The 27,819-nt window shown below is 43.0% G+C and overlaps 1 protein-coding gene and 1 long non-coding RNA gene across 2 annotated transcripts in view; one reads left to right on the top strand and one right to left on the bottom strand.

Annotated features, from left to right (window-relative positions):
• Positions 1-27,819, bottom strand: part of LOC144233089 (uncharacterized) — a 102,444-nt gene that overhangs the window by 67,018 nt on the left and 7,607 nt on the right. The gene's annotated exons all lie outside the window — the stretch shown is intronic.
• Positions 356-27,159, top strand: TM4SF4 (transmembrane 4 L six family member 4). Its single transcript, XM_077765889.1, has 5 exons — positions 356-529; positions 1,278-1,367; positions 13,247-13,383; positions 22,659-22,848; positions 26,937-27,159. The coding sequence occupies exons 1-5, from the start codon at positions 356-358 to the stop codon at positions 26,952-26,954; spliced, it is 609 nt and encodes a 202-aa protein (XP_077622015.1). The 3' UTR covers positions 26,955-27,159.

Consider the following 27,819-nt stretch of genomic DNA (forward strand, 5'->3'; position numbering starts at 1 on the left):
TTGCAACAATGTGAGTGTCCTGCCTGTGCTGGTAGATTATTAACAGAGGTTATTGGTCTCCATGGCAAAATTATTGCTCTGAGCATAATCTCATTTATGGAGTGCAAAAAAAAAAAAAAAAGACTTCAGGTCAGGGAGAATGTATAAATGTCCATCGTCATCAAGGGTGTGCTACATCTGAGAAGCAGAGGCACCTCCAAGGACACAGCTCACAGGCTGATTTGGCTCTCAGCTCCCAAATCCGGATTGAACTGGGGACAATTACGAGGACGCTCTGGCCGATACCTTTGAAGAGACCCCGTGAAGGAGGCACTGAAGAGCCCTGTACTGCAGACCTATATTGTGCTTCCCCAATATGTGCACGGGGGACTGCGCCAAGTGCCTGGGGGGCGCCCTCATTCCCCTCGCCTTGTTTGGCTTCCTGGCTAACATCCTGTTATTTTTCCCCGGAGGAAAAGTGATAGACAACAACGACCACCTTTCTGAAGAGGTCTGGTTTTTCGGAGGAATATTAGGAAGCGGGGTCTTGGTGAGTAGGGAAGCCTTAAAATCCCCCCAGAGATTATTGTCGAATCCTTTTAAAATCAGGTACCTTTTGAACAAGGAGATATTTTGTTGCTAACAAAAGCCCAAGCATTGCATGATGAAAAGTCAGTGCCTTGATGTCGTCCCTTCTCCATCAGGACCTGACAAGAGTATGGCCACGAAATTCACTAAGCAATGAATTTCCAAGATTGGGCTGGCAGTTCTCTTCATCAGAGTGAGGGCTGCCTAGTTTCTGTATTCTAACAAGACAGTGCTAGGGGTGGTAGACACACACTTTCTAGCAAATTGATTGACTGAAAACCACCAAGGGAAGCAGATGTCAGGGGATTCTTCTTCCACTCACTCACTAATGATCTATTTACCCCCTGTTTCCAGTAGAGGATGGGAACCTCCAATTTAGAGAGAGAGACAAAGACTAGACTCACTTTTCATAACGATTGAGGACAAGTTTCTTATTGCTAGCCTAACCCACCACCGAGTAAATGGAAACTCGGGGTGTCAGTTCTTAAAATCTTGCCTCCTTGAATGTGCAAGTAGGCATCATGGAACCTAGACACTCAGTAATAATCAGTAAGACTCAGTCTACTGCACCAGCCATGCTCTGTAAGTTCTTGCCATACCCGTTAGCCACTGAGTCCCGCATCACGGACACAGCTCCACTCACAGCCAGGCAGGCACAGGCTCCCCCTGCACATGTGAGACCCTGTCTGAGGCACTTCTCTTGCTGGCAGATGATTTTCCCTGCACTGGTGTTCTTGGGGCTGAAGAACAATGACTGCTGCGGGTGCTGTGGCAACGAGAGCTGTGGGAAGCGCTTCGCGGTAAGTTCCCCAGAAGGCAGCCGCCAGAATGAGTCCAAGGTGCACTGTCTTCCTGTGTTTGGTGCGGTGGGGAGGGGGATGAGTCACCAGCCCCATGCAGGGCTCTGGAGGCCACTGGCACATACCTAAATATGGATTTCTTGCTGGTGCAAAATAACAATGATAATACAATTTTAAACACCAAAGCCCTGATACTTACAGGATAGGGGTATCATTTTGACTTTGTAAAGAGGCAGGGATGTCCCAGCTAGAAAACTGAAGTGGGGCCACGTAAAGAATGCAGGCAGATGGGGCGCCTGTGTGGCTCAGTAGGTTAAGCATCCGACTTCAGCTCAGGTCATGATCTCACGGTTCGTGGGTTCGAGCCCTGCATCGGGCTCTATGCTAACAGCTCAGAGCCTGGAGCCTGCTTCAGATTCTGTGTCTCCCTCTCTCTCTGACCCTCCCCTGCTCATGCTGTCTCTATCTCTCTCTCAAAAACAAATAAAATATTTAAAAAAAAAAAAAATGCAGGCAGAGGGGCACCTGCGTGGCTCAGTGGGTTAGGCATCTGACTCCTGGCTTCGGCTCAGGTCACGATCTCACAGTTCATGGGATCGAGCCCTGAGACAGGCTCCGTGCTGACAGCGTGGACTGTGCTTGGGATTCTCTCTGTCCTTCTCTCTCTCTCTGGCCCTCTCTCTCTCAAATTAAATGAATAAACAACAACAACAAAAAAGGCAGGGATGGAGGCTGTAATTCTCCCCTCTGCCACTGAGAGGTCGTGAGGCCTTGGGCAGTTCTTTTCCCTTCTCTGGCCCTGCACTGTCTCATCTGTAAAAGCAGCTGGGGCAGCATAATGGGTGATAAGAACCCCTCCCAAATAGCTCCCCATCTACACCACTGCCAGTTTCCCTGACTCAGTGCCCACTTCCACCCAGAGTTTGACTCAGGACACCTGTTTCCTTTCTTGTTTCATGCAGTCAGGCATCTTTTAGTAGGTGAGCTAGAAAGATGAGGCATCACCGCTCCAGCCTGGGAAGTGGGGTTGGGTCCCATCCCTGTACCTGGGCAAGTCACTGTCCTGCCCTCTGCCTCCCTTTGCTCATCTGTAAAATGAAGAAGTTGAACTAGATCAGAATTTCCCAAGTACGGGACAGGCTCTGCTGGCTGTCGGATGTGCTGCATCTTCCAACAGCATAGAAAGTTATTTTCTTGTCAATTTTCCTTCAATCATTTTGATTTTATCAAGAGAATATTGAATTTTGATTGGAAAGAGGTCTTTATTACCATCCCAAACCCTAGTAATCCCCCTTTCTAACAAAGGGAGAACAAAGGGGCGTCTGGGTGGCTCAGTCAGTTAAGCGTCCGACTCTTGATTTCGGCTCAGGTCGTGAACTCATAGTTTGTGATACCCAGCCCCACATCGGGCTCTGCACTGACAGTGCATTGCCTGCTTGGGATTCTCTCTCTCGCCCTCCCTCTCTGCCCCTGCTCCACTCTCTGTCACGCACACTTTCTCTCTTTCTCTCAAGATAAATAAATAAACTTTAAAAAACAAAAAACAAAGGGAGAATAAGTTTCAGACTCCAGAAACAGAAGCAACATTAACTAAAAGTTCAAAAAGACTGCGTTGTCTTTGCTAATGATTCTAGCTCTCTACTCCTTGTGATGATATAAATGAATAAAACAGAGAGTTGTGTTAAAGAAAATTTTTAGACTGCAGGTACACTGATAATGGCAAAAACAAAGAAGGTCGAAGCGGAATTACTGGCTGGCTGATGAGTCAGGATGGTTCCCCCCCCATTCCCCCCTGAGGTTCAACTGTCCTTCTAACAGGTTCATGAACCCCAAATGATAAATTACTCAAGCTTACCTTAACTTCTTAAAGGAAAAGGTATACCTATCTGTTCTGAAATAGAATCATTTCTAACATTTCTTCCCCATTATTATTTGCTCTCCTATTTATTCAAAAAATATTTACTGAGCACATATGTAGGGCCGAGGCTGGTGTACTGTGCATACAATTATGGGTTTCTGTGTTCAAAGATCATTCAAAGAGAATGTTCTTACCTCCTAAATATCATGAGTCCCAAGTAAGCATTGATAATTTTTTTAGCATTGATTATTATAACATTTAAAATCATTTATAAAGAGATGTAAAAATTAACAATTTATTTCATATAATTGTATAACATGTGTTTTATGCATATATATTTTTATATGATTAATTATAAGGGAAAGGAAGAAATATGTGACTCATTTGCCCTTTGAAATGTAATCCTCTTATGCCCTGTAAACTTTGGAGAATAAGTTGAAGATGAGAATTTGAAAAAGAACTGGCAATTAAGGAACTGGATGAAAAGAAAAAAGAGTCATTGCTTAGAAACCTAACGGCTCATTCTCTGGTATTGACTAGAAGGCTGAAGATTACCCAGTATTAAAACAAGGGTTTTGTTTGTTTACTTTTTCTTTTTGAGTTTATATATAACCACAGCAAAAAGTGAAATAATATTCAAAGTATTGTACCAATCTTGTTTTCAAATTAGATTTAAATGAAGTTCCAAAGAAAGGCAGAAAAGTCATATTTTTACAAACACAGTTGAATTAATAAAATCTGAAACATTTGGTCTGCCCAATTCAGGTCATCTGTCTGAGCTCCCCTACCAACTCCCCTGCCCACAAAGGATCTGTCCTTGGTGCGGGTTGAGGATGACTCCTCCAAACGACTGGCCGATAGCCCACAAGGGCAGTGCCCATCAAAGGACCAGCTCTGCCAGACTGTCCACCAAGACAACCAGCCACAGCCACCCTGGATCAGGGATCCAGGGACAGTCACCCTCCAGGTGGCCAGCAGAATTAATTTCTTTCTTTCTTTCTTTTTTGGTTTGGTCCTTACTCAGCTGCCAATTTTTAAAAATTTTTATTTATTTTTGAGAGAGAGAGAGACAGAGAGCGAGCGAGCGAGCGAGCATGAGCTGGGAAGGAGCAGAGAGAGAGGGAGTCACAGAATCTGAAACAGGATCCAGGCTCTGAGCTGTCAGCACAGAGCCTGACGTGGGGCTCGAACCCATGAACTACAAGATCATGACCTGAGCTGAAGTTGGATGCTTAACTGACTGAGCCACCCAGGTGCTCCCAATCAGCTACCAATTTTTAAAAATAGTTTATAGAAGTCTTTAGATATCCTACTTCTTTTTCAAAAAATAAAAAAATGAACCTGATACCCGTGGGCCTGCATTTTGACACAAAGATGGCCTACAGTGGGCATGGCAGAGTGTTTCGTCTAGGGTCCCTCAAGGGCCCTTGAGTTCTTGCCTCTCTTTCAGAGCTCTGTTTCCTTAATGTTCTCAGGCTCTGGAGCTCCAAGTAATAAACCTTTTTTTTTTTNTAAGCCACCCAGGCGCCCCAATAAACCTTTTTAAAGAAAGGAATGTGCAAACATTTTGTCAGACAAAAAGGAAGAGGCTGCAGCATACTTTGATCAGTACTATAATGCTGAAGATTCAAATTATTTTTCCAAAGACTCATGGCATTCCCCTACAGGTGTTTAAGGAACACCAGGCTTCTGTGGAACATTGTTTAAGAAATCCAGCTGGGTACAAAATCCTGTGAGACGCAAACAAATCAGGCCAAAGGCTATGGGTCTAAACCCTGTCGCTGTTTCCACAACCTTGTTCTCATTTGTCTCCTGGCCTCTCTCTCCTCTCTTTTTTGCTAAAGCCTTTCTGAAATACTTTTCACAAGTCGTTGCATCATTCTCTTTCCTTTCCTGGCTATAAAACCAGGACACAATAATCAATAGATAGTAGAAGCAGGATATGGTGGTTGTAGAGATAAACGAAGACAACGAGCTGGAAAAAATCTCGAGATCACCTAACCAACAGGTTCACGGTGAAACTAGAAAATGGAGGCCAGCTCTCCTCTGAGGCAGAGCAAACGTGAAGCCCCAAACTGGGGGGTCCACTCTTCTAATAAATTAAGTTGTGGCTTAATTCAATCAGTTAAGCATCCAACTTTGGCTCGGGTCATGACCTCACAGTTTGTGAGTTCAAGCTCCACATTGGGTTCTGTGCTGACAGCTCAGAGCCTGGAGCCTGCTTCGGATTCTGTGTCTCCCCTTCTCTCTACCTCTCCCTCCACTTGCACTCTGTCTCTTTCTCTGTCAAGAATAACTTTTTTTAAATTTTTTAATAAGTTGAGAAAAGTGAACCCTGGGGCAAAAACTGTAAGGAAGGTGACTTCTGAGGTGGGCTCTGAAAACCCAGATGGGGGGTTTGTTTTTGGTCTGACTCTCTTCCTGCCCTACAAGAGGTTCTCAGAGGCTTCCTGGCACTTTATCTGTGGCTGGTCAGAGTTTATGGCACACTAATCTTAAAAAAAAAAAAAAAAAAAAGATCTCTCAGCGCCTATAGGACAGCTAATTTATTTTTTCCATTCACTCATGTTAAGTCTGTGCTTTAATAAGAGCCTTTTGAAGACCTTGGCCTTGACTCAAAGGACTATCTAATAATGGGACTGAAGGGCAGATTGATAAAGGAGATATTAGGGGCTGGCCAACATTTCAGCATCCTTAAAGCATATCAGGTAGATAAAGGCCCACCCCACCCACAGGCAGGGCCAGATGGCTGGCTGACCTGTTTCCAAAGAGGATCTTGGTCACTGTGGAATCACCACTTCTTCGGTGCCTGGCTCACCAGTGACCCCTAGGGACACCTCCTCTGTGAGCACTTCTGAAGCGACCATTTCCTGAGGCCAAAGGCATTGACTCTTTTACCTCTGCATTTTTTGGTGTAACAGCCAGATTGAGGAGAATTTAAGAAAGATCAGTTCTTTTGAAATAATAGATTATCTTGAAAGAAGAAATAAAATATAGAATCCTATTTTTTCACTAAATGTTTTTTATGCTTCAAAATCCTCTGCTGTGAGATGGATAATGCACACATGTCCCTTCCTAAGGACAGTACAAGGATGGGGGAAGATAGATGTAGGAAGCACCTGCGTGCCCCGGAGAGAAGGAGAGCAGCAAGTGGCTGGGTAGTGAGGACACAGAGATCCTCCTCCACATCCTCCACAAATGGTTGTTGAATGAGTGAAGCAAATGAATGCTCAGGAGGGATTTTAGGTGCTTTCTATACTTTTTCAGGGTCAATTCTCACACTAACTCTTTGAGTTAGGCATCAAACCCCCTGTTTTATAAGTAGCGAAACTGAGGTACATTCAAGTCAAGTTTCTGTTCACCACGCTCCACCCCACCAGCCCTCCCCCCCTTCCCAAGCCTTGCTGAGGCACAAAACACAGAACATTAACATCCTAAGGGGGAAAAATGCTTCAGGTAATCTCTATATATCTCAGAATAACTAAGGAGGAACCATCACGCCCATCAGAAATGTTTCCTCAAATGTTCCTACTACTCAAGTCTCTAAAAGCTATGTCCCCAAACCACCCACTCTCCTCTTCCCTTCCCAGGCCCCAGTGGCTTCTCCATCGGGTTCAGCCAAAATAGGTACAAAACTGACCAAGAACACACCATGGGCAGTGTCAGATCTGGGTCCAATCCCACATTCTCTGTCTCCAGAGCTTGACAGAGAGGAAGGTTTCAAAGCTGACAGATGGTGAATTTGAGGGTATTTCATTATAGGGCATATTTAAATTCTTTTTCAAGGGAAGTGTTTACAACATACACATAAACACATTTTTTTAGCAATGTGAACAGAACGTGTGTGCTGAGAGTTGGCCTGTTGTTTTCCTGCCAAGTGTGATGCTCTCAGTATTTGTGGAAAGTAAAGCATGTCAGAATATGATAATAAAAATACTACAACATAATAATGACACTTATCAAGTGCTTATTAATATCATAGGAAATTATCCAAAACTTAGAAGTAGGCAAAAGAGGAGCATCTGGGTGGCTCAGTTGACTGAGGATCAACTTTGGCTCAGGTCATGATCTCACAGTTTGTGAGTTTGAGCCCCAAGTCGGGCTCTGTGCTGACAGCTCTGAGCCTGGAGCCTGCTTCGGATTCTGTGTCTCTCCCCTCTCTCTGCCCCTCCCCGACTTATGCTCACACACATGTACGCACGCGGTCGCACACTCTCTCTCTCTCTCAAAAATAAAAAAAAGTTTAAAAAAAAAGGTAAGTAGGCAAAAGAGATTTCTAGGTATCCTACCAGTGAAGTACTAAGCATTATCTAGTAGCCTACCCCACCTGGAGGTTATCTGATCCTATGGAGATGTGTAGTTTTGATTCCCTATTTACTACTGATTAGCTCATCTTCCATAATGATCTCCCTGAGCAGGTACTTATTTTTGAGCCTTATCATATAGAAGAGGAAGTAGGGGTCTTAGATTAACTTCCCAAGGTCATAAGGGAGGGAATCAGGACTCAGACCCAAATCCATATGCCTGTAACCCGAGCCCTCGACCACTGCACAGTAGTCCCTCTCTTTACTAGTTATTCATTTTGACTAAGGAAAGTATTACCATAGTACAGAAACTACAGAGGAAGCCTCATATTCCTGACTCAAAAGCCTGGCAACTCCTCTCCCTAGAGGTTACCTCTGTTCCCAATTTTGTGTCTCCTTCCAGAGATTTTTCCAGGCCTCTTGCCTAATTGATTTACTTTGAGTGAGAGTGAGAGAGAGAGAGAGAGAGAGAAAGAGAAAGAGAGAGAGAGAGAAACTACATGCTCATGAGCAGGGCAGAGGGCAAGAGAGGGAGAGGGAGAATCCCAGGCAGGCTCCACACTCAGCACAGAGCCCAACGCAGGGCTGGGCTAGACCTCACAACTACGAGATCATGACCTGAGCCCAAATCAGGAGTCTGACATTTAACCAACTGAGCCACCTAGCCACTGCCCCCCGCCCCCGCCATCTGTTTACTTTAAATAACACCAATTTAGAGTCTCTACTCTCATTTTTTCAAGTTAATCTCAATAACTTTTAACATGAAAAATTTTTTACCATGAAACCCATGATAAAGTTATTCCATTGTGATTTTAAGACTAATAATATCTCTGAGTAGAGAATTTGATAATTTTTTAGACTTCAGAATGTGAAACTACTTAATGCAAAGGAACATAAAGTATACCTTGCTTCAGGGAGCCTGGGTGGCTAAGTCAGTTAAGCCTCCAACTCCTGATTTCAGCTCAGGTCATGATTTCATGGGTTCGTGAGTTCCAGCCTTGCATCAGACTCTGTGCTGATGCTGCTGGATCCTGCTTGGAATTCTCTCCCTCTCCCTCTCTTACCCCTCCCCCACTCATGCTGGCTCTCTCTCCCTCAAAATAATTCAATAGACTTCCAAAAAAATATTTTAAGTTAAAAAAAAGTATACGTTGCTTCATGTGGTTCAATCATTCTGGAAAAGTTATGAAAAATCAGTTTGGGTTGTTTATTTTAACAGGAAGTATTTCAGATTTGAACACAAAATCAGAACATGCCATCAATAGATTCTGAGGTTATAACCTGACGCCATGTTTTCTCCAGATAGTTTTATCAAGAAATAAAACATTATTGATTCTATCACATTTCCTTCCTCCCCAAGAGTAACCATAATCATAAATTCAGTGCACACTATATCCATGCATATTTTAAACTTTTACTACCAAAAGTCAATTTTTCAAGTATTCAAGACTATACTGTCCAATATAAGACAGCCACTGTTCACATGGGGCTATTGAGCAGCGGAATGTGGCTAATCTAAATTAAGGTGTATCATAAGTATGAAATACACACCAGATTTCACAAAATTACTACCAAAACTGTAAAATATCTCATGGGTCATTTTCATATTGATTATATGTTGAAATAATTTTTGAACATATTGAGTTAAAGAATATATTATTAAAATAAATCTCACTGGCGTTTTTTGGTTTGTTTTTGTTTTTACTTTTTAAATGGTAGTTACTTGAAAGTGTTAAATTACATATACAGCTTTCATTGAAATTCACTGGACACTGGTCTAGAGATCTTATGAGGGCGCCTCCTCGTAAAGGGAAATACCATCTAATTGATACTGTTTGTTAATCTGGTTTTTCATTTACTCAAACTTGCCTAACATGAAGAACGTGCGATTTTGTACTCACTTTTTGTATCTTTAAATATTTGCCTGCTAAAATGTTCCAGGAGGGATCTAAAATCCTTTACTCAGTTCACACAGCAGGAATAGCATGAGTCAGACTTCTCTCACTACTAGTCAGCAGATGTTGAAACCCTGGGTTGTTTTAGCTGAGGGGACCTTCTAGAACTGCCTCTGCTCCCACCCTCTTCTGTTTACCAATGGAAGCTGAGGCCAGAGGTGGGGGCGTTGGTGATGAGGAGGGCTAGAGACGGGTCTCCTCTGACTTCCAAACTGGCTTCTTGGAAATACAGAATTCTTTTTTCATTACAGCAATTTTAGGTGCTTTTGATTCTTACTCAATATTTTAATGATTCCTGACTAATAGTTAGAACTCAAATCAGGATGTCAAGTAAGCAAAAAATGTTTTTTTTCTTATATACAGTTTTATTTCTGTGAGAGAATCGATGCCATTCGCAGAGAAACTTGCAAATAACTGAGTTTCTTGTGCTAGTGGCAGTGGGATGAGAGAGAGGGAGAGAAGGGTACAGGACACTGTGCTGGGGGGAAGGAGAGCCAGATCTAACTCAGCCACTTTCCAGATGTGTGACTTCAGAAGGCTGCAAGTAAGAGCTAGGGCTTTGGGACCAAGGGGCCAAGTCCTACCTCTTTACTGTTTAACTTGGACTGATTATCTCCATTTCTCATAATCTGTTTTCTGTCTGGAAATTGTACATAGTAATGCTCACCTCACAGGTTTGTTGAGAGGATTAAATGAGATACAGCGTCTCAGGTTCTCACTGAATGGAGCTAGTTTTATGAGCTAACAGGTGAGATGAGACTGCAATGAATGGTCTTTGAGATCTTTTTTACAAAAATTAATTATAAGAATATTTAACCATTGATTTAGTGGAAATCCTGGCTTTGAAGACTTTTAACCAGTTTTAAGATGTGAAGGACCTTTTCGTCACAGAATCTGCTTTTCATCGAGACAACCCAGCTTATCTTGAAGAACTGCACTGTCAACAAGTGTTTTCAGACCATTCAGAGACTCACTCTGAAATGAAAAGAGGTAACATGAGAAGAAACTGCCCTGAGTATGAGCTTTTAATTGCTGTACTAGAATGTTCTCGACATTCCTAGAGTTACATTAGCTATTTCTAACTGAACAGCAGTTTTGTTGGAGAATGGACGTGGCCCAGAGACAGAGAACTAGGTAGATAAACAGTCACTACAAATTAAAGTAGAATTTTCCAAAGGGTGTTCTTATCAGAACTCATGGGAAAAAAAGTTATAGGTTCCAATGAGATTAGGAAACTCTGCAAATCACCATATATACCCAGATACAGGGCAAAACTGAATATCAAACCATCTTTTATTTTCCCATAAAGCTCTTTGAGGGGGGCCTAGGCAGCTCAGTCGGTTGAGCATCTGACTTCAGCTGAGGACATGATCACACAATTCATGGGGTTCGAGCCCTTCATCGGGCTCTGTGCTGACAGCTAGCTCAGAGCCTAGAGCCTGTTTCAGATTCTGTGTCTCCCTCTCTCTCTAACCCTCCCCTGCTCAGCCGCTCACTCGCTCTCTCTCTCAAAAATAAATAAACATTTTACAAAAATTTTTAAAAGCTCTCTGACATTAATATACAAACTTTGAATGATGGGCACATTTTAATCACATTCTATATAATTTTAATACATCAATTTTGAAGTCTTTCCTCCCATTCATTTATTTTTAAATATATTCATGCTTTTTTGACACCAATATCTTTGCTACTACTAAAAAGACACCTTTTGAGCCATCAAAAGTTTCCCACGGCACATCTTCTCTTCCATTTGAGTTTGGATACAACATTTTTGTAGCCATGTATGATGCTGTCTGGAAAAATTTCATTCAGTCACAAGTATCAGTTCACCTAAGACAAAGACAGTATTTGAACACTTCTCTTTCAAGTATATGCTAATGATCCCCACAACTCTAAACACTATGTATGTTTATTTAGAATGCTCTTGAAAAGGTTTGTTAACTGTACCATTCAGAACTAGAAATTGTGAGGCCAACTTTCCTAGAATAATTAATACATCTGTGTTCAGAAAAGAAATTGTTTTTCGCTCCCCCAGAAAAATGTTTTAAACAATTCTGTCAGCTAACATTAGCTGGGTTGTTTCTGACTATTGTCTTCCCCCATGCAGTACTTGGTTGTTCAAAATAAAGTATTTGAGAAAATGCCCTATTGCCTGGTAGATAAAGTAAGGGCTCAACTCTAAGGCAATTTCCTCACTTCTCAATGATAATTTGAGAGCTAATAATTTTGTGTATATCCCTTTCTTGGAGGCTCACAGACTTTAGCATATCACAGAGATTTTTAGAAGTAAAACAGGAGTGAAACCGATTTAACTTTATATAATCCAGCAATCTCCAAAATTGTTCACCTAGATATCCTTTGGAAAAGAGATGGCCTGTTCTAACTTGATGAATTGACCAAAATTTTCATTTACTTCTTACCTAGATTATGTTCAGTAATGTTACTAAGGTGAGAATGGATTTTGGATACCCTTGATATAAAAATTAAGGGGAAAATGGTAAATAATTAGTAACATGAGGGGCGCCTGGGTGGCTCAGTCAGTTAGGCATCTAGCTTCAGCTCAGGTCATGATCTTGCAGTCTGGGAGTTTGAGCCCCGTGTCAGGCTCTGTGCTGACAGCTCAGAGCCTGGAGCCTGCTTTGAATTCGGTGTATGTGTCTCTCTCCGCCCCTCTCCCACGTCCACTCTGTGTGTGTATGTCTCTCTCTCTCTCAAAAATAAATAAATATTAAAAATTCTTTAAAAAAAATAATGAGTAACATGAAACCAGTCTTTGAAAGCATCCAGCAAGTAGTTATTTGGTGCCTTTGAAAAGGTAAGAAGAAGAAAAACCATATACATGGTGGTCAGGGTAGAGCAATGTCCTAACTATCTTCGAATAACTCATTGTCCATGACTACAAGGAGCCTATGCTCTGGTTGGGAAAGACAGACAGAAAAAGCTATGCATGAATCCCTTGTGGGCACTGTGCTGTGATAGAAGTTTATTTAGTCTGAGAGGATGGTTAGTTTGACATAGGAAGTCAGATAAGACTTTATAAGGCACATGGGGCAGAGGTTAGTCTTAGAAAGTTGCACCAAAAATATGTTCACATATAATACGAAAACAAATACCAGGTAAAATAGAATTCCACTATTAGATAGACTCCAATTGTCCAGTCAGTATCAGGTCCTCTCTACCCCCAAACCTACCCTGAACCCCCACCCTGCCCAAATATATTCTGTGATAAAACTGTTAGTAATACACAGAAAGGGGAAGGGGAGTACCTGACATTTAACTTAGGGTGTCATGTCTACTTTTCACAACAGACCTTGTAGGCAGGCCTTATCATGCCCATTTCAGGCCAGCTAGGCACCCCAGACCATAAAAGTTTAAGATCACCTCCAATTCTAAGATTCTTTGATTCTATAATAGACAGCCTTTCATATTAGCCTAAGAAAGACAGAGATTAGGAAGAGATTCTATTCTCAACAAGGTTAAAAACCATGGTTCAAAGGTATCAACCATAACTAGCACTTCAGTCATCAATAAATAGGTAAAGAAAGATATGGGAATGGGGGAAAAGAAGGGGACGAAAGATACCAAAATTCATTCTAGGAGACACCACAGGTCCCACCTACTGTGAAGACTGGCTCTTACCCCGGAAGAGACACCATGCCTGGAGACATCATGCTCAACGACAGCTTGGTTGGTTAGGTGTGCTGAGGGTAACCTCTGGGACACCTTGAGAACCTGCCTATCTCTCTCCTTCTCTTTCAGATGTTCACCTCCACAATATTTGCTGTGATTGGATTCTTGGGTGCTGGATACTCATTTGTCATCTCAGCCATCTCAATCAACAGGGGTCCTAAATGTCGCATGGACAATAGCACGTGGGGCTACCCCTTCCACGACGGGTAAGGTACACCCTGTGATGCCCATGTGTCCCCATAAGAAGGCAGGTTAATGGCAGGTAAATGACCCACGGGAGACCCTGCACAGGTCTGGTCACCTTCATTTGACTAGCCTCAGGCATGTTGCTCCTCTGAGGCAGAGCTGGAGAGAAGTGGAGTGAACTTGCCCAGGAGCTCACTCTAATTGCTCTTTTTTTAAATGTTTATTTATTTTTGAGAGAGAGACAGAGAGAGACAAAGAGGGACAGAATGCGAGCAGGGAAAAGGCAGAGAGAGAGAGAGAGAGAGAGAGACCCAGAGTCCGAAGCAGGCTCCAGGCTCCCAGCTGTCAGCACAGAGCCCGATGCAGGGCTCGAACTCACGGATCCTGAGATCATGACCTGAGCTGTAATTGGACGCTTAACAGACTGAGCCACCCAGGCACCCCTGTAACTGCTCTTTTCGACAGGAGAAAAAACCAAGAGAGGGTGCTTCCGCTGGCCTGAGAGAGGAAGATTTGCAGTGCCATTGCTGACCCCCTAACATTTATGAGCAGCAACATGAGGCAACTAATAATATTAATTAACAGAAAGTGGTGGCTTCCAGTGAAAACCTTGTAATAGAAAATGAGAATGATTACTCACTAACAGGGCTCAAAGGCTTTCGCTCATACCCCAAATTGTCTATGACTAAACAATCTTTTAAGGTGCACGTTTATGGGAAACTCCATTGAAAATACTGTAGACTCTTCATGAGTTAATATTAAGAGAACTCATTTAAATAACACTGCATATTGTCATGGAACTCTGTAGCTGAGAAAGAACTTTTCCCCCCACAAATTTATTATTTAATCCCCACTGTAATCCCAAGAGGTAGTTACTTCTTGCCAAAGCAGGCTTAATAAGTTTGGCTTGCTTGCTCAAAGTTACGCAGCTAGTTAAGGGCAGAGGTGGGGCTCCGACTTCTATCTCCCAAGTTTCGAGTTCTAGTGTCTAGATTACACATCCTTCTGCCCTTAGACGGCCCTGTCCACCACAGTCGCCAGTAGCCATATGTAGCTGTTCCAACTTAAACTCATTTCAATAAAATAAAGTTAACATCCCTCAATCACACTAGTCACATTTCAAGTACCAGCCGCGACATGTGTCTAGTAGCAACTGCACTGACCCTCACAGATACAGGACATTTCCATTGTCACAGACAGTCTATGAGTCAGTGCTGCACCAGCCCCTGACCTTGAGGAGGGCCTGCACCTTTTCTGCTTTGTTCATTACCACCGAGCACAGTGACCGACACATCTAGGTGGTCAGGGAATGTGGTTGTGGGGTTCCCTTACATTGGAGGATGGGTCCGTGCCTAGAGAAATCTGTAGAATACCAATTGATTAATTCTAATATTAATTTACAACGAGAGTCTAAAGAACTTCAAGAGCAGGCTTTCGATGGGGAGATGGAGGGCACTGGGTCTGTTATGATACAGGTCACAAGTGTTTCATGTAAAATATCATCCCTTCCTCTAGAGTTAAAGAGGAGTACAGGCCTCCAATATCCCCATCACGTGCAGGGATTCCCAAAGGCAATGGCCGTAGTGTGGAAAGTCCCCTTACCTTGCAGGGGACTGCTGGGGCCCCGCCGCCATGGGGTCAGCCTACAGGAGCAAAGAAATCAGACACCAGATCCATTTCCTGAGGTTCCTCCCCTGATAGTTTATAAAACTACAGATTATATCTCCTTCCAAGGACGCTTCTCCCAGTATTCCCATCAACAGCAGAAGTGCAGAATTAAACATGCTTTTGTGTTTACTGTTACGTGAATGATACTACCCTTGGCCAACTCAAAATTAATTAGAATAAATCTATGTCCAAAACAAAGGACGGAGAAAGGAAACGCAAACTTGCCCAGTAACAGCCCAAGGCGATACAATGGCATCAGACCCTGACACCCTCCCCTGGCACACCCGCTCCCGGCTTGGGATGAAATGGGACCTATGCCCGAGGTCAGGAGAGTGACAGCTGGTCTGTGGGCCGCTACAGGAAATGCCAGCGTCGGGGAAGGACAGGAAACTACTTTTCAAAGTCCTCTGTTTGCCCTTGTGGTGAAGCCAGTTTTCATGGACATGACAGCCCTTTATTGCACGTTACTCTGTGATAGATGTTACATACACGTTATTGGATCTACTCACAACTAACCCATTCATTAACTTAGATCAGAGGGGATTAACCGTACAAACAGGCAAGCGGGGCATTTCAGAATTCTCCACCTTCCTCTGTTCATGGTAGGGCTTTGATAATTATCTGAGAGGAGAGAGGTTCAAACGGCCCCATGTTTGCATAGTGGCTTCAAACTATAATGTGATCGAATATCGCTGTGTAGGGGTTTATTACAAAACCATGTAGACTACACTTTCCAGGTGACTGATAGGCTCTTTAAGAGTGATTTTGACTAGTCGTGTTTTGATTTGTTTTGTTCTCTTCATGCTCTGACTTTGGAATTTAATGTCACGGAAGGTGCAAGTCCTCTCTCTGTACAAGGTGTGAAATATGCCAAGATTGGCACAGGAAGGGCTCTCACGAGGGGGATCTAGGCGGAGTGTGTCACACGGCATCCTCTTTGCCACCTGGCAGGCTCCCCTCGGCATTCCATTGTCTCCTACATCCTGTGTCCCATCTACTCAGGCAAGAACTCACATTCCTTTATGACCTTATCTCCCACATCAGCTCCAAGCCTCCCCTCGGACTGCAGGGGGCTCATCTGGAATTTTTATAACAGTAACTGAACCTCTGTTGCTTGGTGTTTTTCCGTTAACAAAGTGCTTTCACCCACGTGTTTCATTTGATCCTGATACAAAGCTTGTGGAATTATTAACTGTCCTTCAGAGGGAAGAGAGCTGAGACCCAGAGGGGACAAGTGGCTGGCCCAAAGAAATGGTCTTTCCTATTTTCTTCCTTCTTTCCTTCCTTCCTCTTTCTTTTCTTTCCTTTTCTCTCTTCTTTTCTTCTCTTTTCTCTTTCTTTTCTTTCTTTCCTTATGTTCATTTATCTTGAGAGAAAGACAGAGGGGGAGAGAGAGAGAGAGAACCAGTGGGGGAGGGGCAGAGAGAGAGCGGGGGACAGAGGATCCAAAGTGGGCTCTGTGCTGACAGCAGAGAACGCATTGTGGGGCTCAAACTCACGAATGGAGTTTGTGAACAAGGTTGGACACTCAACCGACTGAGCCACCCAGGTGTCCCAGAAATGCTGTTTCTTAATGACTGAAGCTCGGATCCAATTTTTCTGAGTCTAAGTCACAGTATCTTTTCTAGAACACAAGTAATATTGATTTGCACTCTCCACTTTTCGTGTCGATTATAGATTCTGTCTAGCATAACTTAGGGGCCTCTGCTTCCGTGGGCTCTTTTGTTTATTTATTTCTGACAGAAAGACAAAGCACGAATGGGGGAGCAGAAGAGAGAAAGGGAGACACAGAATCCAAAGCAGGCTCCAGGCTCTGCTCAGCACAGAGCCGGATGCGGGCTCGAACCCATGAACCGCGGGATCATGACCTGAGCCGAAGTCGGCTGCCCAACCGACTGAGCCACCCAGGTGTCCCATGTGGACTCTTCTTATCCACGGGATCCCAGTGCATAAACACTGCGGTGGTTGTTGTCGTAGCTGCAAATCTAACACATGCACAGTTACTAGTGAGAAGCAAAGATTAATCAGTTGTATAAGCCTGAACAAAAGGACCTATGACAGTTGTCACTCTTCCCTTGTTACCAAATGGCAGTGGCAGCCACTACCACTGCTCCTTCCTTCCTTCCTTTCCTTTCGTTTCTCTCTCTCTCTTTCTCTTCCTTTTCCCTTTCCTCCTCCTTCTCCCTCTTTAGGGGCTAAATGTTTTCGCACACATTATCTCACTTCATCTTCCCAATAAAACTGAGAAAAATTCTTATCGCTACAGTAGAAAAACAAAACTCACAGAGGTTAATCTGCCCAGGGCTCCACAGCTAGTAATTAGTAGAAGGACCATTTAAAAAAGCAAACAAACCCTTGGCCGGTACCCTTTGTGCTGAAGCCTATCCCAAACATGGAGCCAAGAAGGACGGATGTGGCCCCTGCCCGACGAGCATGGGGCTAGTTAGAGTGACAACACAGGACAGACCCTCACAAGGCCGAAAGGGACAAAATGGAGGAGTGCAGGGGAAACTTCTCTGAGCAGGTGACACGGGCTGGTTTGGGGAGATGAACAAAGGTGTGCCCTCCAGATAGGGAGGAGAGGCACATTTAGGCAGAGAGGTGAGCAGGACTTAAGACAGCCATGCAAAGGCCCAGCATGCTCAGAGAATGTCTGTTCACTGTGAGCCAGAAGCTCGGGGAGGAATGTAGGGGAGAGGACCAGAAAGGGTCACCGGCTGGGGACGTGATTAACAGGTAGGCCAGAACTTTGGGACCTCAGGGACCAGTAGAGGGCTTCAAGCTGGACATGCCACCGCCACTTGGGACTTCTAGGACAACTGTGATGTCAGTGATGTGGAGGATGAACAGGTGCTCAGACAGAAGAGATGAAAGTAGGAGGTTGGGATGATAATCCTGATAAGGTTATAAACACCCGCGAGGCAGTGGAATTGGGGCTCAAAAGGACACAGATTTCAGAGAAGATCTGAGATGGAATCATCAGGATTAGGTGTGAAGAAACAGGGGGAAACATTTCCCTCGGAAATATTTGTTGGTCATCTTGTTAAAAGAGCAAAGACAGTTAACTTTTTCTGTCATGAGAACCATACTAAAGAGGCATCCTAGAAGGAAAAAGAAACCTAAGACACTTTGAGATACACCCTCTGGGCTTCCTTTGAAGTAGGACCTCCTCCCATCCAAGGTCTTCCTTTCTGAAACAATTGGCTACCTCCACCTTGACCATGAGCTGCTGAAAGGGAAGCAGCTGGCACAGGGCATGGGGGCAGCCACAGGGGAGAGAGCCAGAGGAAAGGCCAAGGGCTGTTAGCAGTGGGGGAGGGACAAGGGACACGGCCAAGCGTAGCACTCCTCAGTCTGGCTGTAACCCTCTCTGCTCCCTGGGGAGGGTGAGGTGTGGCGAGCTCTCTCACACCAAAACACAGAAGTGAGTACAATAAGTGTTCCGCCTGCACTTTCGGTGTAGGCCATCTGCATTTGTACTTCAAAGATTACTCAGCAGTGGGGCGCCTGGGTGGCTTAGTCGGTTAAGCGTCCGACTTTCGCTTAGGTCATGATCTCGCGGTTCGTGGGTTCGAGCCCCGCGTCGGGCTCTGTGCTGACTGCCAGCTCAGAGCCTGGAGCCTGTTTCAGTCTGTGACTCCCTCTCTCTCTGACCCTCCCCTGCTCACACTGTCTCTCTCTCCTAGAAATAAATAAAAACATTAAAAAAAAAAAAAAGATTACTCAGCAGCAAGGAACCCCCATAAGCTGCTCTTAAACACGTTCCCTAGCGCTGAAAGCCACATTGACAGAGGGATACAGGCTTGCGCCGGAGATTTCCAACTTTCGTGAAGCAGGAAACACTCCTGGATGTCACACAGCCTTGCTCTTAGCCTGACTGGACTTAGCTACCAGTCCTACCTCTGCCACATGCTAGTGGTGTGATCTCGGGAAATACATTAATCTCTCAGCTCTTCCTCCGTCAAATGGGGTAACAGCAAGCCCTACTTCCCAGATCCAGACAAGAACGAAAGAACACAATGTACAGAAAGTCTTTGGCATATGCTGTTTGCTAAACATTCGGCCTTATTATTCATTTTTATGAATATAACTTGTTACTGTGAACAGAATTCATTATTATGCATTAGAGCTTTCTGAAGTGTTATGCTTTTATGACTCTGTGATTTAATTTCTTTTCGGCCAGTCACATGAAGGTTCAAAGAGACCATTCTCTTTATCATGGTACCGGTGAACCTTAATTGACAAGCTATTATAAATACATTGTATAAATCAAATGTAATAAATAAATCATATTTCAAATATACTGAAGGGATATCATCACTCAAACATAGGAGGTTTGTGTCATGATTAAGAACATTAGCTGTGGGGGCGCCTGGGTGGCTTAGTCGGTTAAGCGTCCGACTTTCGCTTAGGTCATGATCTCGCGGTTCGTGGGTTCGAGCCCCGCGTCGGGCTCTGTGCTGACTGCCAGCTCAGAGCCTGGAGCCTGTTTCAGTCTGTGACTCCCTCTCGCTCTGACCCTCCCCTGCTCACGCTGTCTCTCTCTCTCTCTTAGAAATAAATAAAACATTAAAAAATTAAAAAAAGAAAAAAACAACAACATTAGCTGTGGAGGCAGACCGAAGACCAAATCCAGGCATTTCCATTCACTCGCCTCAACCTCTTAATCTGTGTATGAGTATATGTTTGCTCATTCAGTGAATGTTTCGTGGCGGCTACTGTGTGCAAGGCATCGTTCAAGTAAAATAACACCTCCTTGTAGATTTGGAAAGATGCTGTAAAGCACGTGGGCAGGACCAGTACACGACAGCGGCCGTTCTTTATTGATCACTCCCTGTGCTAGAACTGGGGACAGAGTCAGGAGACGTGGTCTCTGCCCACATGGGCGTACAGTCCTGAAAAGCAAAATGGGCAAATGGACAGACGGTGATAGCACAGGGTCCTAGGTGCCCTTCCAGAGGGAGTACAGGATGCTGGGAAGCACAGAAGGGCTACCAAAGCCAGCTGAGGGAGGGAGGAGCATCGGGGAGCCTGTCCCAGAAGATGTGACCCCAGAACCAGCCAGGCAGAGTGGGCCAGGCAAAGTATTCAGGAACCCCCGTTCCTTCCGTCAGCTGCCTCTGTTGCTTTCAAGAGGTGACTCTCACGAAATCCATGGCTTTCTATATGGATGTGGTGGGATTACTACAGCTCAGGTAGAAATGCCCTTCACAATAATGGGATGCTTTAAAACTCCAGTCAAGCGAATTTAAATTGCCTCAGCTCTCCTGGCTTCACAGAATGTGGCAACATGATTAGCTAATGGGTCCGCTGTCTTATGGGGTTGGAGAGTTGGCCACAACAATCATTGCCAGAATCTTGGGGAGTCTCAGAGCCTGAGAGTCTGAGAGGAGAGAAGGGTTTGGAATGAGTATTCATGGTGGTTTGTGAGGGGTGAGGTGGGTGGGACTGAGAGGATTTCTCCAGGTGCCCAAACTCAACCCTTACTTCCTAGTTCCCCCGTGAGCGGTTCACCAATCTCACCGCCAGGAGGTGCTGTCGTCCCATATCTGCACAAACTCTAGCAGAGGGGAAAACTCTGGATTGCCAATTACTTCATCTTAGAATCTTATCTTTATAAAATGCACCTGGAAAATATTGTGTCTTCGTGACTTTCTATAGTGAAGTTTGAAAATTGTAAAGATAGACAGGACTTCATTGCAAATGGCAGAACAGAAAGTTGAGTGTTTACAAGTAATTAATAAAAGGAAGTTTTCTACAACAGTACGTAAGATGTATTATCTCTGTGAATCTTCACAATTGTGAGGTTGTTCTCAGCCCATTTTATAAAGAACTGATGCTACGGGGTGGGGGTAAGAAACCTGTACAAGGAATACACAGCTAGTAAGATGAATACTTGGATTCAAACCCAGGCCCAACTTGATCCAAAATACCAGGCTCTTTCCTTTAGACCACACTGTTAAGTAAAATGATAAAAATACTAGAGTTTAGTGAGCACTTACTATATACTAGGCACTGTTCTAAGCACTTCACTAGTATTAATTCAGGTAATTGTCACAACAACCCTACAATTTGATAGTATTGTTCCCACCTTACAGATAAGTACACAAGTCACACAGCTAATGAGCAGCTAGAAACTGCTAGTATGGAAAGGTGAATCGATGCTCCAAACAATGCAGTGCTTGACTTCTAAATAAGAGCAAAATGTTCCTTCTTTCCTTTATCCCTTCTGATCTGTTTAACTCTAGGGTATCTGCCATCATTCCAAAGATTTTCAAAAATCTTAATATGGAATGTATTTAAAATGAGTACTGATACACTGGAGAATTCATCAGAAACAGGGATCGTCAAAAAGATCTGGAAACAGTAAGGTAGACGTTAATTTACTAGCCAGACTGAGTTTCCCATTGAGCCCTTGAAAGAACAGAGGATACATAAAAGAAGAGGTAGAGATGAATTTGTGGCTCTAAAATTTGTGAGAAGAAATCCACAGCATTTATCTATTTTATTTCTGTCTTATTTCTGTCTTAAGGAAGATAGATTTCCCATTTCTCCTTCAAAACACAATGCCCTTTATATTGTACTGAACTCCATATATATATATATGTATATATATATATGTGTGTGTGTGTTATAAAATATTACAGTTTCTCCTGTTTCAAAAACTATGTATTAAGGCAGCAGATTACTTCTTCCTTTTAATTAATTAAATCTTTTTGCATGTGGAATCCCTACATGTTAGCAAAACTAGAGTTGAGCAAAATTGGCTAGAATTAGGCCTTAAAACATTAAGCTCTTCCCTTTAACTATCCCTTTGACATGATTGTACTTTACAAGGCTTCAGATGGCCACTAGACTCGACAGATAATTTGTCAAAAGTCCAAATGGTCCCTAACAACCAGCGGCAGGATAATGGCCATGAACACTTGTGAGAGCCTACGCCCACGGTGTCTTCATTTTCCTGGTCCCATCATAGATACTGGATTTGCCCATCCTTTAGGTCAGCTCACAACAATCACTCTGTCACTTAGCAACTATGCAACCTAGGGGAAGTCACTTAACCTCTCTGTGCCTCAATGTCCTTATTTGTGAAATGGAAGGCTTCTCATAAGGTTTCTAGGAGAAAAAAAATGAGTGGATATGTGCACAATGTTTAGAACAGAGAGGGCCTGGCACATAGTATATACTTAAAAAAAATGTTAGGTGTTGTTTTTAAAATTGTTATTATGGGATATGTTTCCTTTTTTTTCTTTTTTCAAATTTAATAGAGAAAGAGAGAGAGAGAATGTGTGTGTGTGTGTGTGTGTGTATGTGTGTGGGTGTGTGTGTGAGTGAATGGGGGAGAGGGGCTGAGGGAGAGACAGAATCTTAAGCAGGCTCCATGCTCGGCTTGGAGCCCAATGTGGGGCATGATCCAATGACCCTGGGATTATGACTTGAGCTAAATCAAGAGTCAGATGCTCAACCAACTGAGCTACCCAGGTGCCCCATTAAGGGACATTTCTCTCATGAAGCTTATGTTTGGGATGGAAAGTACTGCAAAAGAAAAATCATTATGGTGTCTTTGTAGCCCAGCATACTGCATACGTTTTACAAATGGCTCCTCTCTCCTCCATATTTCGGACAGGGATTACCTCAGTGATGAGGCCTTATGGAGCAAGTGCCAGCAGCCTGCCGATGTGGTTCCTTGGAATCTGACCCTCTTCTCCATCCTGCTGGTGATAGGCGGAATCCAGATGCTTCTCTGTGCCATCCAGGTGATCAATGGTCTCCTGGGGACCCTGTGTGGAGACTGCCAGTGTTGCAGCTGTTGTGGGGTGAGTTGAAGTCCTGGTCCTTGCTTCTTGGCATGCAGGAGGCCAGGAGGGAAAGGCCAGGCAGCCCACTCTGTCAGCTCAGGGGAATGGTGACACTATGTGGCTAGAACCCAGTCCTGCTCTCTGTGCATGTTAACGTACCCAGGCTGACACTGACCAAAATTCTCAGCCTCACACCCAGTCGGCCACAATACTGGAGGCAGAGAACTCCAAATATTGTAGAAGTTTACAATAATGTTTATTTTTATTTATACGAAGATCCCCAGGAATTGGGCATTTTGCACACGCATGTATTGTCAAAAACATGTCATGGTCTGGCCCAAAATGTTCTCACTATTCCCTAAATAGACCTAGACAGTGGGTTGAAGTTGCCAAGAAACACATGGAACACATGTCAGGGCGTTTTCTTTTCCCTGGAAAAGAACAGAACATACCAGTGCAAAACCTAAAATTTGATGAGATTTCTGATATAGAAGAGAGACATGGTTCTCAAGCGGCGGGGGTGGGGGAGGAGGAAATCACTGAGGCTTCAGTCTCCAAGTATGATTATAAACTATCAACAATATAAAAAGTAAAAATAAACATATAGACAGTAAGACTGTGCTTATTTCAACTAGTGACCAAACCAGATCAGGCAATTGCTCAAACACACACAGAATTATCTGAAAACACAAACTTAAATATGAGGCAAAAATTAAACAGAACTTGAGAGTTCCATGATTGAGGAACTATGTAAATAAATATGATTTGTGACCTATCTACTTAATATAATATTATGTCCAAACTTTATTTTTCTCTTTAAGCTGATTTATTTATTTCAAGAGCTAGAACATGCATGTGGGGGATGGGCAAAGAGAGAGGGAGAAAGAGAATCCCAAGCAGGCTCTGTACTGTCAGCACAGAAAACGATGCGGGGCTCGAACTCACAAACTGTGAGATCATGACCTGAGCTGAAACCAAGAGTCGGATTCTTAACCGACTAAGAGCCAGGTACCCCAATTATGCCCAATTTTTATTTATTTATTTTTCTTATTTATTTCTGAGAGAGAGAGAGAGAGAGAGAGAGAGAGACAGCATGAGCAGGGGAGGGTCAGAGAGAGAGGGAGACACAGAATCCGAAGACAGGCTCCAGGCTCCGAGGGAGCTGGGAGCACAGAGCCCGATGCAGGGCTCGAACCCATGAACCATGAGATCATGACCTGAGCCGAAGTCTGATGTTTAACTGACTGAGCCACCCAGGCGCCCCAGTGCCCAGTTTTTGAATGATGCAAATAATATTCTTTAAATGTCTAACAAGCATTATATGTACATAGGTCAAAAATTATGTCTGTGTGTCAGAAACACATAGAGGTATTCAGCTAGAAAGCCTGCCCTGTCTTCTATCTACCCAGGTCCTCTCAGTCTCCACCTGATTTCTTCTATATGCTCTCAGAGTTTCTCTGTTATTGCTTTTATTCCCCCTACCTTAAAAAGATTTTTAAAACTGTACTAATATTGAAAATGTTTATGAGATAGTGTTATTTAGAAAGAGTAAGATAATAAGATACAGGGGTGCCTGGCTGGCTTGGAAGAGCATGTGACTCTTGATCTTAGAGAATTGTGGGTGCAAGCCCCACATCGGGTATAGAGATTACTTAAAACCAAAATCTTTTTTAAAAAGTAAAAATAAAAAAACTAGATTTTAAAAAGTATACAAATAAACAACCATGTAAATAAGAAAAAACACTGAATTGAAAAGAAACTTGGAGGAAATTCAACTCAAATATTAAATGGTCAGTAAGAAGACTCTGACTCATTTCCTTCCTTCTAGCTTATATTATTCAAAAAAAGTTTCAGCAATTATAAATTTTAAAATATACAAAATATAAATAAAAAGGTCACCAAAATTAATGATAAAATGCATGTATTACAAATAAATTTCACTGAGTATTGAGTTTTTTGTTCTATAAATGTTCAGTTCTATTGTGTTGTATTTAAGTTTTTTTGGTCTTTAAACACAAATGAGAAGAAAAGAAAACCACCAGTTAGTAATCCATCAAAATTATTTTAACGGTAGAAGTTAAGAATATTGAGCAGCTAAATCTTGCGGGTCGTCCAAAATGAAATCATGCTTGCTAAATCAGCTCATTCCAAACACTTTCATTATTTCCTTTTCTGCTTACACAGAAGAGAATCCTATATTTAATTAGGAAGCAAATTTTCATTACAAGATTTATTAGAAATATAGTTGCCCTTTCGGGGCGCCTGGGTGGCTTAGTCGGTTAAGCGTCCGACTTTCACTTAGGTCATGATCTCGCGGTTCGTGGGTTCAAGCCCCGTGTCGGGCTCTGTGCTGACTGCCAGCTCAGAGCCTGGAGCCTATTTCAGAGTCTGTATCTCCCACTCTCTCTGACCCTCCCCTGCTCACACTGTCTCTCTCTCTCCTAGAAATAAATAAAAATATTAAAAAAAAAAGAAAAAGAAAGATAGTTGCCCTTTAAATAGAAGATAGTAGTTTATTAAATTTGAGAATTATCTATAAATTTAAAAACATGCCCATAGGTTCCAGTAAACTGACTCTTTTCAGTGAGTGTCATCTATAGAAACACCGTATTTTAACAATTTTAATGAATAAATCACTTGATAGTCAAAAGACTCCACAGCTGTCAGTGCATGTGAACCCAAGAATCAGAAGGTAAATATATACCCCCTGAGGACCCCTTCCTTCCTTCCTTTCCTTCCTTCCTCCCTCCCTCCCTTCCTTCCTTCCCTTTCCTTCTTCCCTTCCCTTCCTTCTTCTCCAACTTCTTGTTTGAAAAACTTTAACTCCACATAAAATTTAAAGGAACAGTAGAATGAACACTTGTATGCTTTCACCTAGAGCCAACTCTGGTCATATTTGCTGGCTCTCTTTCTGAACCACTGGAAAGTCATTTGCAGACATCATTAAACTTCACTACCAGATATTTCAGAGAGTGCAGCACATGAGAGCTGCACTTTTTAACAATCAGTCTGCTAAGGATTCCTTTCTTGCTGGCAGCTTGCCTCTCATACAGCTGGTCGGCATCCCCCGCCGTGTCCCACTGTGGGGGGACTTGGGCTCACGGCCTAGTTCCACAACCACCTAGCTGAGTGACCCCAGCAAGCTTCCTAACTTCTCAAGTCTTAGTTACCCCAACTGCCTCCTGCCGAGCTTTTACAGTGAGTGTGCAGATCCATCCGTTCAAGCAGAAAGTATTTATCGAGAGATTCCTGAGCCTGGCACAGTCCTTAAATGAGGTAATAGATGGACACGTGCCTGCAGTACAAGCTAGGAGAGCCGGGCTGAGTGCCAGCTGTGCAGTCTTGGCAAAGTCAGCTGCACGCAACTGTTTCTTTGTCTGCAAAATGTGGTTATTAAACCTACTTCCTAAGGTTGCTGAGTCTAACACGGGGTGATAACTATGCATCTACATCAACGGTCAGAAGGCTCAGAACATTGTACTGATTGTTCTTTACAAGGTATGAAAATTGGCGAGGCAGTGCAGCTTCAAGGAAAGGGGCACAGTCTCTGGGGTCAATCTCTCCGGGTTCAAATCCTGGCTCCTCTGCTTATTCATTGTGGGTTTGGATACATGACTTAAGCTCTCTGTACCTCTTATCAAAAACATTTTTTAATAATAAGCGATGCAGAGGTGCCTGAGTGGCTCAGTCGGTTGAGCATCCAACTTCGGCTCAGGTCATGATCTCTCAGTTCGTGGGTTCGAGCCCCATGTCGGACTGTGTGCTGACAGCTCAGAGCCTGGGGCCTGCTTCGGATTCTGCGTCTCCCCCTCTGTGTACCCCTCCTCCACTCACGTTCTGTCTCTGTCTCAAAAATAAATAAACATTTTAAAAAATAATAATAAACAGAGGCAAAAGAAATTGAAGCCTCAACCCTTATAACCTAAAAACAGGTAGGTGACAAATTAAAGCTGTGAAACAGGAAAGTATTGAAAGTATTCAATAGGTAACTAATACCGAGTAGGAGTAATCACGAAGAAGGTTGTGGGGGAGGGAGGAGACAAGAGGAAAAAAGAAAACAAAACGAAAAAAAGAATGATGTCATAATGAACTTTTCTACCTTCTAGGGAGAAGGACCCGTTTAAATCACCTTGATGAGCTGTTCTAACTCGATGGCAGCTGGGACATTACATTAAACTTATTCTTCTTTCTGGGGTTGGCACTTTCCGTTTGTGTCCCTAACGGACAAAGCTTAGGGACAGCAGAACTATCCTTTCCACTTTCCAAGACAGCTTAGCTCCCAGCTTAGCTCCACTTAGATGTTTATGCTATTTTCAAATACAAAATAGTTTGGCCACTTCAGTGAGGTTTCCAAATCGTTCCAATTAGCTTCCTTTTAGAATTGAAGAACAGGTTCAAAGCAAATTTTTCATGATTTTTTTTGAGTGAAAAATGTGTGAAGTCACATGTACCACCACACTGCTTCTTTGTATATAGAGCTGTTTATATCTCTGGAACTTTTACATAATTCAAGGGAGAAGAGCACATCAAAAATGAGAAACACCAGTTTTTGTTTTCAAGATTTATGAGGAAAACAGAATAACTGATGTATTATAAATAATTTTATTTGGTGTCCTTTTGACTAATATGTTTGAATTACTTGTGACTAGTCTTTTGAGCCTGCTAATATTTGCAAGATTTTCTTATGTATATTAAATCATAATTCAGAGGTAATAAGATAAAGATCATGTGTGGGAGGAAGGGGAAAAGACTGAATGAATACCACATTTTCTTCATCTTTTCTGAAAATGGCTTCTTTTGATCAGATAAAAAACAATGTTTTAGAAAAATTGTCGTGGGTAATAATTTTGTCAGCATATGACCAGGATTAAGGTAACAGGTATTATTAATTCTATATATTATATTAGGACAATAACTTTGGTTTTATGAATCAGACACTATCAGTCAAATCCATTCTGTTGATTTGAGTTCAAACCCCCGCTCTATCAC

The sequence above is a fragment of the Crocuta crocuta genome, unplaced genomic scaffold, assembly GCF_008692635.1.
Source record: "Crocuta crocuta isolate KB4526 unplaced genomic scaffold, BGI_CrCroc_1.0 scaffold54, whole genome shotgun sequence".
Lineage (NCBI taxonomy): Eukaryota > Metazoa > Chordata > Mammalia > Carnivora > Hyaenidae > Crocuta > Crocuta crocuta.

Excerpts from the sequence above, each read along its gene's own strand:
- TM4SF4 (XM_077765889.1), top strand. The coding sequence starts at position 356 with ATGTGCACGGGGGACTGCGCCAAGTGCCTGGGGGGCGCCCTCATTCCC. Across the intron at positions 530-1,277 it reads TATTAGGAAGCGGGGTCTTG|ATGATTTTCCCTGCACTGGT; the intron begins GTGAGTAGGGAA and ends TCTTGCTGGCAG. Across the intron at positions 1,368-13,246 it reads GCTGTGGGAAGCGCTTCGCG|ATGTTCACCTCCACAATATT; the intron begins GTAAGTTCCCCA and ends CTTCTCTTTCAG.